The following is a 15,611-nucleotide window of genomic DNA, read 5'->3' as shown; positions in this document are numbered from 1 at the left end:
ACCATCAACCAAAATGACCCCTTACCCGAGCTGATCTTTATAATGGACTGGTAAGGGCACTGGCTCTGGCATGAGATTTCCTGGATTCAAATCCTGGCTATGCCATTTAATGGCTGTGTGACATCAGGAAAGCTACTTAACCTCTCTGAACTTCCAGTTCTTTATCTGCAAAATGAGGGTAATAATTTTTAAATAATCAAAAATAAATCTCAGATATTTTCTCTGATTAGGGCAAGTTCCCATTCTACATAGTATTTCTCTTTTACAGTAGTTGTGAAAATTGTGACTAATAAATACCTGAAACAGAATATCCAAAAACTGTGGGACAATTACAAAAGGTGTGACATATGCATAATGGGAATACCAGAAGGAGGAAAATAAAAGGAATAAAAAAAATATTTGAAGTAATAATAGTTGGGAATTTTCCAAAACTAATGACAGACTCCAAACAATAGATCCAGGAAGCTCAGAACACCAAGCAGGGTAAATACCAAAAAATCTACACCTACGCATGTTATATTCAAAGTGCAAAAAGTCAAAGATGAAGAAAACAATTTTTTGAAAGCCAGAGGGGGATAGGAATCTTACCCAGAAAGGAGTATAGACAAAAATTACATTCAACTTCCCTTTAGAAACCGTGCAAGCAAGAAGTAAGTGGAGTGAAATATTCAGTGTTGAAAGAAAGAAAGAAAAAAAAACCTACTAGAGTTCTGTATCCTTCAAAATTGTCCTTCAAAAGTAAAGTAGAAATAGTTTCTCAAACTAACAAAAATCAAAGGAAATTTGTTGCCAGTAGACCTGCTTTGCGAGAAATGTTAAAAGTTCTTCAGAGAGGGCTGGCCCGGTGGCTCAGGCGGTTGGAGCTCTGGGCTCCTAACGCTGAAGGCTACCGGTTTGATTCCACATGAGCCAGTGGGCTCTCAACCACAAGGTTGCTGGTTTGACTAATCAACTCCCACAAGGGATGGTGAGCTGTGCTCCCTGCAACTAACAACGGCAACTGGACCTGGAACTGAGCTGCACCCTCCACAACCAAGATTGAAAGGACAACAACTTGACTTGGAAAAAGACCTGGAAGTACACACTGTTCCCCAGTAAAGTCCTGTTCCCCTTCCCCAATAAAATCTTATTTTAAAAAAAAATAAGGTTCTTCAGAGAGAGGAAAAAGGATATAGGTCAGAAACTTGGATCTCTATAAAGAAAGGAAGAGTGTTGGAGAAGCAAAAAATAAAGTTGAAATAAATACTTGAGTGAAACAAACAAGCCACACTTCCCTCAGGAAATCCTCCTGCCCTGGCCCACCACAGCCCTCACCAGCTCCGTTCCTACAGTTCCAGGAGCACCCAGCATGGCTTGCATCAGGCAGGGCTGTGGTAGCCTGTTATCTGTCTCACCACAGGCTACAATCGATATGTCCCCAGAGGCAAGCCAGGAGGTGCTCAGTGTCTGATGAATAAACAAATGAACAGCAAAGCACTAATACCAGAGGCCAAAGTGGTGGGTAAATAGCATGTCTTTTTATTAGGAAATCATGGAGAATATTCCAGTGCTGCCATTGTCACAAGGAAGGGCTCACCCGCTGGATTCTGTCTGGCCAGGTGTGGTTGCTCCTCAGGTTAAAGGTGGTGGGGGGTACATATTTCTTACATAGGATGCTCCTTGACCATGAAGGATGTCAACCTGGGAAGCAGAGAAATGCCCAGGGGGTGTTTCACAGAAATATGGAATGATAAAGCTCAGGGTTGGCAATGGCTCCTCCTCCATAGAGCTGGCTGCGGAGAGCAGAAAAACTCATGGGAGGAGAGAGTGGTGGTGTCAGAGCTGGGATTGAAGCCTGGCTCTGATGCTTCAAACTTCAGAAACCCCTGCAAGCACCTCAGATTCTTCATGTCAGTTAATATTAGCAAACCATTGACGTGGCATTTAGCACATGCTGGATACCACTGTCCTCAAGGCAGTGTTCTGAAGCCTTAGGAAACTGAGGCACAGTAGCATAATGCAACTCTCCCATGGTGGAGCTGGACTGGAACCCAGCGTCTGCTCCCAAGGCGTGGCTGGCATCTGCATAATGGGCATAAACAATGCCTCCTATTAAGGTTGTTTTGGGTCAGAGGAGACATCTTGACAAAGTGCCTTGTGCAGAAGCTGGCATACAGGAAGTGCTCAATAAATGCCATACTACATCTCTGTGGCCCTCCTTTAAGCTTGTTGGGGGTCAGCTGTGTCTAAATCACTCCTTCAGCCACCCATGACAGCCAGTATGGTCTTTCATGCCTTGCAGGGATGCAGTAACTATTTCCTAAATGGATGGCTCCTGTAGTTGTATCACCTGTCATTGGCCTTCCACCTTCCAGAGCCACATAAATAGCCACTGTTATTACCACTGCTACCGAGTGCAGGCCAAGGGGTCATGTGACCCAAAGTCATGTACCTACTTGGTGGTAGGGCCAAAACTTATGTGCCCTCGCTCCTGACTACAGTGCCTGTGATCTTGTGGTTCAAAATGGGGTCAGCAGACCAGCAGCAGCATTGCCTGGGAGCATCAGAAATGCAGAGCTGCAGGCCCAACAATGGCCTAAAATCAGACCCTCAAGTGATCCCCAGGCCTGCAGACCATTGAAAAGCACTGTCTGACACCACAGTTAAGAGAGTCAGAGAGGCCAATCTGAACGTCAAGTCCTTCCAGAAACTTATGAGAGGCACTGCGGGAGCCTAAAGCAGCTGCCTCCTCCCCTGCATGCATTGGTCCCAAGTGCAGGCCCTCACCGAGGGTGAAAGGCTAAACCTGACTATCAAGCCCCTGCCCCAGTGCACAGTCTTCCTGCCCAGGATAGCCATCTGCTCTGCCCGGCTCCTCACCTGTCAGTTCTCTCAGCAGTCTGAGTGGGAATTTCTGCTGTGAAGCTCCTGAGATGATTCATCCATTAAATGGCATAAGCTGCAGGGGACAGAGAAGAGGGATGACTGCAAGATGGCAGAGCTCACCCGGCCACAGCCCAGGCTGGGGTGGGGCATGCAGCCCATGCCTGGGCCATCACCCCATCCGGGCCTAGGAGTAGAGTCTTACGAAGAAGGAGTCAGCCCAGAGGGGTGCCAGGCTTGGCCAGGCCTAGGTTTGAGCTGGAGCCAAGGGAGACCGTCAGAAGTAAGGCCAGCAGCCACCCCCATCCCACCTGCCCCCAGTTAGGAATACAAATAGACTTGTCCCAGTGGCTTACCTTCTTCTCACCTGCTCTATTCTATCACGCATAACCTCTTCTCTCACCTCACTTGGCACTTGGAAGATACGGGTATGGCTGCAAAACACCATTCAAACCCTGGGACTCCTGAGTTTTTTTGTTTGTTTATTTGTTTTTCACTAGGCATCATGAAACTGCTAGTGTTGCAATCATATGAATGATAGTTCCGACCCTATCGCCATGAACTTTTGAGCTGGTCCTTGACCTTTCTAGTACCGTGTTTCCCCGAAAATAAGACCTAGCTGGACAATCAGCTCTAATGCATCCTTTGGAGCAAAAATTAATATAAGACCCGATTTTATATTATATTATATAAGACCGGGCATATATTATATTATTATACTATATTAAAGACCTGGTCTTATTTTACAATATAATATAATATAATATAATATAATATAATATAATATAATATAATATACTTATTATAGTAAAATAAGACCGGGTCTTATATTAATTTTTGCTCCAAAAAAAGCATTAGAGCTGATTGCCCAGCAAGGTCTTATTTTCGGGGAAACACGGTATCAGGAACTCAAAGTGTTCTTTTTACTAACCAAGTACCACTGAGCCACCCGATACTCCTGGGCAGCTGCAAATGATCCTAAGGAGAATTCAGAGGTTAAGTGCCTTTACTAAAGAGTTACACAGCAGGCCAGTGGTCTTGGAAGGCATGAAATTCACTCCTTCTGAATTCCTCTCCAACTTCGTTATCAGCTCTTTATGATCAGCATTGTACCATATTCACTATGGTTTAGAGATACTTTTAGAAAAATCTGTCACAAGGAAGCTCATTGCTACTGTTGTTTTTATTTCACCCTGCTGGGTTTGCCTTCCTCTCTATGGTCCCCTTCCTGTCCTTCCCAATTCCATATTCCCCTCCTCCCCTCACAAACCCTCCACTCTAGTGAGATCAGTCTGTCCACTGAATCCCCCATTTCTGTGTCTATTGAAACTGCCTTCTCTGGATAATGCCTTGTTCTAGGTGCTTCGTGACTTTTAATGTGAAGACAGTGTTGATACTGCCTGGGGGACATAGGTGTACTCATGAATATTGTTCACACCAGGAGGAGCTGGGTCTGTGCCCAAAGAGATATAAGAAAAATGAAGGGATTCCAGAGGACAGAGATTACCCCCAACAGAGGCAGAAAGGGGGAGGCCTCAGGGAAGAGGAGACCGCAGCACTGGGCCCTGGAGTCCAGACCAGATTGGCCAAGTTGCCAAGGCTCTTGCATCTGTGAGAGGCCCACTCCCGCTCCTGTTTATTTATGTCCTGCTCAGTTCATGGGTCAATCCAAGCACATGTCCTGCTGGAAATCTTTTTGAGTACCCAGCAACTATGCCTAGGACGGGAGCAACCTGAGTCTCGCAAGCTATGCTTTTGTCGATGCTCCTCAGGCCTTCTTGGAACATTGTCTTTAACATTTGCACACTTTCTTCACCTAGTTAAGTTTCATCTGTTTGAGACTGGGGACTCTGATTATTCTTTTCACTCCCTTCCAGAGGGCCTAGCAAACATCAGATGGTCAGAACACATCTACAAATAAAGGAGTATCCAGTGATGCTTCATTAAGGGATGTGTATTCCCTGACTACACACTTACTGATGCTAATAGGAGAAGGCCAAAACCAGTAGACTGTAGGGGGAACCAGGCAGAGCTTATTGGTTTAAAATCTCCATAGAAATCCAGAGGGGAAAAATTATGTAGAGATAATTGACTGTGATTCCTGTAGAATGGCTCTAAAGCTTTAACCTAGTGATGCCACACAGCTAAGATTTAAAACGTAGTGGAAGATGATATGCACATTATCCAAACCAAGGAACTGTAACGTTTAGAGTTCTATAGCGCAGCCATGCCAGGCATGGACAAGCCTCCCGTGTGTACAGCTGTGGTTGGATTACAATCAACAACATTTATGGTTTTAGGGACTTTGGAAGGTTTCACATCCTAAAAGTCTTTTCCCATGTAGGTATCAAATCCCCTTCCTATTATGTAGTTACTGAGCATTTGAATCCCTATTTAAAGTGCTAATGTCACTGGAAGGGGTAAACACCTGAAAATTAGATGTCCTGAAACAAAAATACATTTCTTGAGAAATATATCCTGCTTGATAGAAAAGAGCAAGGCTAGAGATGGAGGCACGGAAAAAACACATGGAGGAATTTATAGAGATGAAGGAGGGCTCCTTCACAGTTTAATCCCACAGTTCTACTGGGAAAAAGTAGCCCCAAGTGAGCACAAGTCCCAGAAAGGAAATAGGGAAGCTTATGCTGAAAGAGTGAGCCAGATCAGGCCCAGCTCTCTCCACCTTGAGTTAGCAACTTCAGAGCCAGGATGTGGATGGTCTATGCTTCTGCAGGCACAGTGGGAAGCTGGCAGAGCCACCAGAATGCTGAGCACACAGTTCTAGCCTCAGGCACTGAGAAACCTCCTCTCACCTCAGTTGCAGATGAGGGCTTTGGCTTTTGCATTTTAAAAGCTTATTTTCTTTTAGCTCTTTAAAGTGCAGACACTTCTGAACAAATCAGCTGCAAAAAATAACAAGCACCTGAAATTTATTCAGAAGCATTTAAGAAATGGTGAGCAAGCTTAGTTTTCCAACCCCTCAAGTCATTTTAAAACTTAGGAATGAGCTGGGCTTTCAAGGTAGCAAAGATATTTCCTTAAGACCCCAAAGTAAGGCTGAACACTTTCTCAGTCACAGGAGTCAACACCTCTAGATAAGAATGGCTGTGGGTTTGTGTTGGCCAGGGAGCCTGCTGAGGGGATTTTGTGCCTTCTCTTCTCTCTCCCTACAACTTAGCTCAGGACAAATGAGACTTGCTTTACCTCCATCTTATGAACTGGATTCTTGTTCTTTCCTCCAGGACCTCTTGACTCTGGTTTGCTGACAAATCAGACTTTGAGAGATGGTGCTTCACCTAGGAAATTCAGGTAAGGCCCACGTGATGACTCCCCAGCAAGGGTTCCATGGCTAGGGCAGAGCCAGCCTGGACAAGCTCCACCCACTCACCCAACCACCCCACATTCCCCCAGGATAGTTGTGTCAAACTCAATTACCACATCTCTGGTCACATGCACATCTTGGCCATAGGTAGGAGGGTTAGTGGTGGACATCTTCTCTTTTATTTCCTGGGAAGCCTCTTCTTCAGTCTTAAAGGTGAATAATTTCCCTCTGAAAGTGTCACTCAACATCTGATCCCCAGTTCTTCCTGTTTTTCCTTTTCCCTTTTCTTCCTCTCCATCACAACACACATGCCACATGTCCATGCATACACACTCTGTATCCAACAGTCTTGGCAATAATTGTGCCTATTGCTACCTTCCCATGGGCTTCCAGGGAGCTCACTAAGTCCGTGGCCTTATTCCTGAGACATCCTGTAGCTGGGCGGCACACCTGAAACCCTGCATCCAGTATGCCTGAGATGCCGGGTAGGGCTACTGGTGATTCCAATGTGTCCCTTACAAGGACACAAGCCCCAGCATCCTCTAGTATATCTGGTGAATTAGACACAGCTATAGGCAGGGTATTTGGCAATGAACTTGAGTTTCTCATTCTAGGGAAAGAGAAGTCCAGATCCCTATACCAACTGAGGCCAGTTCTCTACAATTTTGGGTACCCTGAATCATAAAGGAATCTTACTCACTTTTTTCAACCAGTGTTGTACTACAGACACAGCCTCGCTTTCCACAACTTCAATATCCTGCAACAAATTGGTAAGTTGATGCCTTAGAAATACCTAGAAGCCCAGCTCCCCTCCTCCATTCTTATCCATAGTTATACATTGTAAGGTCTTCTCTCTAGAATTTTAGCAGGGGGCTCAAAAGAGAGAAGATACATGAGAAACAATTCTACATGGCTACTACCAACTTCACTTACCGAACTGGTTTTTGGTGGGAAGGGGAACCCTACACCTTTCCGGGAGAGAATATACACAATCCATGTCGTAATTATCATTTTTGAACTTATGCCAGGCCTTATTCTTGACTCCCTCCTTCCATTGAAGCTGCCTGAGAACCCCTCTAGAACAAGAAGGCCATTGAAGGGAGGTGCTCACCTGATTGGCTGGCCAATGATGATGTGACAATGACCTCCTTTAATCTCCAGGGTGAGAGAGGAGTTGGAAAAGAGAGGTCATGGAGTAATCTGCTTTACTGATGCCATAGCTCAGAAATGGAGATGGGGCAAAGGGAGGTAAGGCTAAGATGCAGCCAATATGAGCCTGAGGAAGATACAAGCGTGAAGTTACCCAAACTGTAGATAGAGATGGTAGGGAGGAGCTTACGGCTTGTCACCCAGTCTTGACAATGTTGAAATAGAAAGAGATTTTATGAATCAAAAGAATAAGTTTGTAACAAAATGAGCGGGGCCCTCTAGACGTTCATTCAAACAAGGCCACAGGCATTTCTTATTCCTTATATATAGGGAAGAAAGCTTATTCACCAAAAAGAACTTCAAAGATGGGGGACCAAAATTCTCAACAAGGACATTTTGTTTTGTCACTTAGTTTATACAAGTGATTCAAATCATGAAAGATAAGAGGTATAAAGTAAAAAGTGAAAATACCAATTCTTGTAATAGATATTTCCTAATTATTTCAAGTCACGTATAGTGGACTGCATAGGTGGAAGGACAGTAAAGTGGAAATGAAAAGGGGATTGTGTTGCGACTTCAAATTTAAGGTAAAAAAAAAAATTGATAAGGGCTCAGACGGCTGCTATTCCAATCTAGAAACTGCATCAGGAAATTGAGGAAAGTTTAGAATAGCCTCAAGGACCCTAAGCAAATGTTTAGCTGCTCTCAAAAGTATTTGTAGCATAGCCGAGACTATTCTCAGGGTCTCAGGATCCCAGATTGTAATCCTGTCTCTACCTCTACCTTGTTATGTGACCTTAACCCATTGATTGGGTTAAGGCTAATGATTAGTCTCTCTGGTCCTAATTTCTGTTTTCAAAATGAAAAGAATAGAGTCATGTCCCTAGTTTTCTTCTAGCTCTAATATTCTATAGATGTTCTCATTCTCATTTTTCTAGAGAGTCTTGAAAGCCTTTATCTCATTCTCCCCAATTCCCTTAATATAACCACTATGTCTTCACTCTCAACAAATCACCTCAAATTTACATTTATATTTATGGAATATTTATGGAATATGCTCTTATGCTGAGGCAAGAAACAGGTCCTAAAATCAAAAAGGTTTATTTCTCATTCTCAAAAACTCCAATACAACTTGAGTAATTCTTCAGGGTGGTTGTACTCCACGTGGTGACTTAGAGATCCAGGAAGAAATCCACCCTGTGTCTCCATGGTCTCAGGATGTGACCCTCCATGATTAATTCAAGGGAAGAGAATACCTAGAGGATTAAAATCAGCTCTTTGAAATGGGCTTTCAAACCAAAGCTTTCTTCTTAAAGCTTTTTGTCCAACACTAATTATATGACTCCAACCTAACTCCAAGGGAGACTAGAAATTGTAAAACAGAAGATGAAATTACTTGTCAACATCTCTGTTTCTGCCACCATCCCATAAAAATTATGCTTCCATCCTTATTGATGCAATTTTATTCTTTGAATATTGAAAACATTAATATGATTCAAAAGTTAAAAGTACATAAAAATATATACTCAGGGAATTTCCATGTCCTTTCCCAGCTCTTCAACCTTGTTCTTACTTCAGAAGCAACATTTTTATAAATGTCTAGGTTATTCATCCTGTATTGATGTTTCCAAAATGAACAGATACATAAATCTATTCTCACTTTTGTAGTATTAAGTTATAAAATGCATACAGTAAAATTTACAAATACATGTAATGTACCAGAAAAAAATGTTTAAGCACACACACATATGTATGTTTAATCACCACCCAGATCATGATATAGAATATTTCCAGTATCCCAGCAGGCTCCCAGTCAAAACTCTCCCACAAGATGACCAGCATTTTAACTTCTATCACCATAGATAGATTTTGCCTAGTATTTCATTTTATTACTGTAACACATTGTTTATCAAATTTACTATTGATGGGCATTTGTGTTATCTCTGGTTTGATGCTTTTTAAAATAATGTTGCTATAAATATTCTTATACCTATCTTTTGTTTGACATAAGCACTAAATCTTCTGAGTATGGACATACAAAGGAGTGGAATTTCTAAGTCATAAGCCTTACATATATTTAGTATTTGTTTATACCAAAGACTATTACAAGGTGCTTATACCAACTACTGCCCAGAAGCAAGGTAGGAAAGCAACAGTTGCTCCATATTCTTATCAACACTTGTTATTGTCACTCTTTTAATGTTTAACCAGGTGAGTGGAGATATAGTGGTAACTAAGAATAGCTTAATTTGCGTTAATTAATTAATGATAAGTATCTGAGTTATATTATAATTAATGAGTTATATTATATTTAATGAGTTATATTATAATAGGTATAATTATTATAATTTGCTACAATTAATTTTTAATTAGTTAATAAAATCATTATAATTTGCTTTAATTAATTAATGATAAGTATCTGAGTTATATTATAATTATAAGTATCTGAGTTATATTATAATTAATGATAAGTATGTGACTAACTCTATTTTTGAGGAACTGTCAAAACTTTTTCTAAGTGGTAGCACCATTTTGCATTTGCACCATTGATATGTGAATTCCAATTTCTCCACATATTTGCCAACATTGTGATTATCTGTCATTCTGATTTTAGCCATTTTAGTGAGAATTAAGTAGTGTCTGATTGTGTTTTTTATTTGTATCCCCCTAGTGGTTAATCATGCTGAGTATCTTTTCATGTGCTTATAGGCCATTTGCATAGCTTCTTTGGAGAAATGTCTACTCAAATATTTTGCCATTTTATAATTAGATTATTTGTCTTTGTATTGCTTTTTGCTTTTTGTTTTTTTTTATTAAAGTTTATTGGGATGACAATTGTTAGTAAAGTTACATAGATTTCAGGTGTACAATTCTGTATTACATTATCTATAAATCCCATTGTGTGTTCACCACCCAGAGTCAGTTCTCCTTCCATCACCATATATTCGATCCCCTTTACCCTCATCTCCCAACCCCCCACCCCCCTTACCCTCTGGTAACGACTAACCTGTTGTCTGTGTCTATGAGTTTTTGTTTCTCATTTGTTTGTCTTGTTCTTTTGTTGTTTTTGGTTCATATACCACATATGAGTGAAATCGTACGGTTCTCTGATTTCTCTGTCTGACTTATTTTGCTTAGCATTATAATCTCAAGATCCATCCATGTTCTCACAAATGATCCTATTTTATCTTTCCTTACTGCCGAATAGTATTCCATTGTGTATATATACCACAACTTCTTTATCCATTCATCTATCGAAGGACATTTTGGTTGTTTCCATGTCTTGGTCACCGTAAAGAAAGATGCAATGAACATTGCAGCACATGTGTCTTTATGTATAAATATTTTCAGATTTTTGGGGCAGACACCCAGGAGAGGTATTGCTGGGTCATATGGTAATTCTATTCGTAATTTTTTGAGGAACCTCCACACTGCCTTCCATAACGGCTGCACCAGTCTGCATTCCCACCAACAGTGTATTGAGGGTTCCTTTTTCTCCACAGCCTCTCCAACACTTGTTACTATCTGTCTTGTTGATGATAGCCATTCTGACTGGGGTGAGGTGATATCTCATTGTGGTTTTGATTTGCATTTCTCTGATGATTAGTGATGTTGTGCATTTTTCCATACGTCTGTTTGCCATTTGTATGTCCTCTTTGGAGAAATGTCTCTTCAGGTTCTCTGCACATTTTTCAATTCGATTGTTTGTTTTTTTGTTGTTGAGTTGCATGAGTTCCTTGTATAGTTTGGATATTAGCCCCTTATTGGAGGCACTGTTTGCAAAAATCTTCTCCCATTCAGTCGGTTGCCTCTTTATTTTGTTGATGGTTTATTTTGCTGTGCAGAAGCTTTTAAGCTTGATATAGACCCATTCATTTATTTTAGCTTTTACTTCCCTTGCCTTTGGAGTCAAATTCATAAAATGCTCTTTGAACCCAAGGTCTATAAATTTAGCACCTTTCTTTTCTTCCATGCAGTTTATTGTTTCAGATCTCATGCTTAAGTCTTTGATTCATTTTGAATTAATTTTGGTACATAGTGACAGATAGCAGTCCAGTTTCATTCTTTTGCATGTGGCTTTCCAAGTCTGCCAGCATCATTGATTGAAGAGGCTGTCTTTTCTCCATTGTATGTTTTTAGCTTCTTTGTCAAAAATTATCTGTCCATGTTTATGTGGTTTTATTTCTGGGTTCTCAATTCTATTCCATTGGTCTATGTGTCTGTTTTTCTGACAATACCATGCTGTTTTGATTATTGTTGCCTGTAGTACAAGCTAAAGTCAGGGAGTGTGAAACCTCCAGCATTGTCCTTTTTTCTAAAGATTGCTTTGGCTATTTGGGGTCTTTTGTGGTTCCAAACAAATCTGATGATTTTTTGCTGTCTTTCTTTAAAAAGTGTTATTGGGATTTTGATGGGGATTGCATTAAATCTGCGTATTGCTTTGGGTAATATGGCTATTTTAACTATGTTGGTTCTTCCATTTCTTTGTGTCTTCTTCAATTTCTTTTAAAAATGTCTCATAGTTTTTAGCATATAGGTCTCTCATATCCTTGATATATACACAATGGAATACTATTCGGCAGTAAGAAAAGATGATATAGGAACATTTGTGACAACATGGATGGATCTTAAGAGAGTAATGCTGAGCAAAATAAGTCAGACAGAAAAAGCGTAGAACCATGTGATTTCACTGATATGTGGTATATAAACGAAAAACAACAAAAGAACAAGACAAACAAATGAGAAACAGAATCTCATAGACACAGACAATAGTTTAGTGGTTGCCAGAGGGTAAGGGGGACGGGGGGTGGGGGGTGGGAGATGAGGGTAAGGGGGATCGAATATATGGTGATGGAAGAAGAACTGACTCTGGGTGATGAACACACAATGGGATTTATAGATGATGTAATACAGAATTGTACACCTGAAATCTATGTAATTTTACTAACAATTGTCACCCCAATAAATTTAATAAAATAAAAATTAAAAAAAAAATTATTCCTAGGTATTTTATTCTTTTTGCTGCAAATGCAAAAGGAATTATTGCTTTTATTTCTTTTTCTGGTATTTCATTGTTAGTATATAGGAATGCAATGGACTTTTGTATGTTGATTTTGTAGCCAGCAACTTTACTGTATTCGTTGATTGTTTCTAGTCGCTTTTTGATGGAGTCCTTAGGGTTTTCTATATGTAGCATTATGTCATCTGCAAAGAGTGACAATTTAACTTCTTCATTCCTAATTTGGATGCCTTTTATATCTTTCTCTTGCCTGATTGCTCTGGCGAGGACTTCCAACACTATGTTGAAAAGCAGAGGTGATAGGGGACAGCCCTGTCGTGTTCCTGAACATAGAGCAAAGGGCTTCAGTTTTTCACCATTAATTATGAGATTAGCTGAGGGCTAGTCATATATGGCCTTTATTATGTTTAGGTATTTTCCTTCTATACCTATTTTAATAAGTGTTTTATTAAGTGTTTTTGTTAAGTGTTTTAATGATAAATGGATGTTGTATCTTGTCAAATGCTTTTTCTGCATCAATTGATATAATCATATGATTTTTGTCCTTTTTCTTTTTTTTTAATTTTTATTTATTTATTTATTTTTTAATTAGTTTCAGGTGCACAAGAAAAAGCAAAACTTAGACGTTTATCATTTATATCCCTCACACTGTGTGAAACCCCCTCCCCCCATCCACTATCCCTCTGTACGTTCCCAAAACTTCTCACCTTCCCCTTATCCCCACCCCCCCGCCCCTCTAGCAACCCTCTGTTTTTCCTCCATGTTTCCAAAACTGTTTCTGATTAGTTCATTCACTTATTCTTTTCTTTAGATTCCGCATATAAGTGAGATCATATGGTATTTGTCTTTCTCTTTCTCACTTATTTCACTTAACATAATGTTCTCTAGGTCCATCCATGTTGTTGCAAATGGTAAGATTTCTTTCTTCTTTATGGCTGCGTAATACTCCATTGTATAAATGTACCACAGTTTCTTAATCCAGTCATCTACTGATGGGCATTTCGGTTGTTTCCAGGTCTTGGCTATTGTGTATAGTGCTGCAATAAACATAGGCGTGCATAAAGATTTTTGAATTGGAGTTTTGGATTTCTCTGGATAGATACCTAGGAGTGGGATTGCTGGATCATAAGGTAGTTCCATTTTCAGATTTTTGAGATACCTCCAAACTGTTTTCCATAGTGGCTGCACCACTCTGCATTCCCACCAACAGTGCACCAGCGTTCCCTTTTCTCCGCATCCACGCCAGCACTTGTTGTTTGTTGATTTATTGATGATAGCCATCCTGACTGGAGTGAGGTGGTATCTCATTGTGTTTTTTATTTGCATTTCTCTAATGGTTAGTGAGGTTGAACATTTCTTCATATGTCTGTTTGCCATCTGTGTGTCCTTTTTAGAAAAATGTCTCTTCATGTCCTCTGCCCATTTTTTAATTGGGTTGTTCGTTTTTTTGGAGTTGAGTTGAGTGAGTTTTTTATAAATTTGTGATATTAACCCCTTATCAGATATATCATTGGCAAATATCTTTTCCCAATCAGTAAGATCCCTTTTTGTTTTATTGATGGCTTCCTTTGCTGTGAAAAAGCTTTTTAGTTTGATGTAATCTCATGTGTTTATTTTTTCTCTTACTTCCCTCGCGCGAGGGGATATATCAGTAAAAATCTTACTCCGGGTAATGTCTGTGAAGTTTCTTCCTATATTTTCTTCTAGGAATTTTATGGTTTCAGATCTTACATTTAAATCTTTAAGCCATTTTGAATTTATTTTTGTATGTGGTGTAAGGAGGTGATCCATCTTCATCTTTTTGCATGTGTCTGTCCAAGTTTCCCAGCACCATTTATTGAATAGACTGTCTTTACCCCACCGTACATTCTTGCTTCCATTGTCATAGATTAAATGGCCATATAGGCATGGATTTATTTCTGGACTCTCTATTCTGTTCCATTGATCTATGGGTCTGTTTTTATGCCAGTACCATGCTGTTTTGATTACTGTAGCCTTGTAGTATAATTTGAAGTCAGGTATTGTTATACCTCCCACTTTGTTCTTATTTCTCAACATTGCTGAGGCTATCCGGGGTCTTTTGTTATCCCATATAAATTTTAGGATTATATGTTCTATTTCTGTGAAAAATGTCGTTGGTAGTTTGATAGGAATTGCGTTGAATATATATATTGCCTTAGGCAGTATGGACATTTTAACTATATTAATTCTTCCTATCCATGAACATGGTATGTGTTTCCATCTATTTGTATCTTCTTTCATTTCTTTCTTCAGTGTCTTATAATTTTCTGAGTACAGATCTTTTACTTCTTTGGTTAAATTTATTCCCAGGTATTTTATAGTCTTTGGAGCAATTGTAAATGGGATTGCTTTTTTAATTTCTCCTTCTGATGTTTTATTATTGGTATATACAAATGCAACTGATTTCTGAATATTAATTTTGTATCCTGCTACTTTACTAAATTCATCTATCAGCTCTAATAGTTTCTTGGTGGAGTCTTTAGGGTTCTCTATATATAGTATCATATCATCTGCATAAAATGACAGTTTTACTTCCTCCTTACCGATTTGGATGCCTTTCATTTCTTTTTCTTGTCTGATTGCTGTGGCTAGAACTTCCAGCACTATGTTGAATAGAAGTGGAGAAAGTGGGCAACCTTGCCTTGTTCCTGATTTTAAGGGGAATGGTTTTAGCTTTTCCCCATTGAGTATGATGTTAGCTGTGGGTCTATCATATATGGCCTTTATTATGTTGAGATATGATCCCTCTATTCCCACTTTCTTAAGGGTTTTTATCATGAATGGCTGCTGAATTTTATCAAATGCTTTTTCTGCGTCAATTGATATGATCATATGATTTTTTTTTTTAATTAAATTTATTGGGGTGACAATTGTTAGTAAAATTACATAGATTTCAGGTGTACAATTCTGTATTACATCATCTATAAATCCCATTGTATGTTCATCACCCAGAGTCAGTTCTTCCATCACCATATATTCGATCCCCCTTACCCTCACCTCCCCCCCCACCCCCCTTACCCTCTGGCAACCACTAAACTATTGTCCGTGTCTATGAGTTTCTGTTTCTCATTTGTTTGTCTTGTTCTTTTGTTGTTTTTGGTTTATATACCACATATCAGTGAAATCACATGGTTCTCTGCTTTTTCTGTCTGACTTGTTTCGCTCAGCATTACTCTCTCAAGATCCATCCATGTTGTCACAAATGTTCCTATATCATCTTTTCTCACTGCTGAATAG

At 39.7% G+C, this 15,611-nt stretch overlaps 1 protein-coding gene across 1 annotated transcript; it reads right to left on the bottom strand.

Annotated features, from left to right (window-relative positions):
- Positions 1-2,980: 2,980 nt before the first annotated feature.
- SPATA19 (spermatogenesis associated 19) lies at positions 2,981-7,297 on the bottom strand. The gene is made up of 5 exons (XM_019719389.3): positions 7,118-7,297; positions 6,885-6,941; positions 6,298-6,390; positions 6,067-6,158; positions 2,981-3,296 (listed from the first exon to the last, which is right to left on the bottom strand). The coding sequence occupies exons 1-5, from the start codon at positions 7,193-7,195 to the stop codon at positions 3,215-3,217; spliced, it is 402 nt and encodes a 133-aa protein (XP_019574948.2). The 5' UTR covers positions 7,196-7,297; the 3' UTR covers positions 2,981-3,214.
- Positions 7,298-15,611: the final 8,314 nt, after the last annotated feature.

Source organism: Rhinolophus sinicus, chromosome 9, assembly GCF_057876585.1.
Source record: "Rhinolophus sinicus isolate RSI-liver-muscle chromosome 9, RSI-T2T, whole genome shotgun sequence".
Taxonomy (NCBI): Eukaryota; Metazoa; Chordata; class Mammalia; order Chiroptera; family Rhinolophidae; genus Rhinolophus; species Rhinolophus sinicus.
This window is presented reverse-complemented; position numbering and strand designations above follow the sequence as displayed.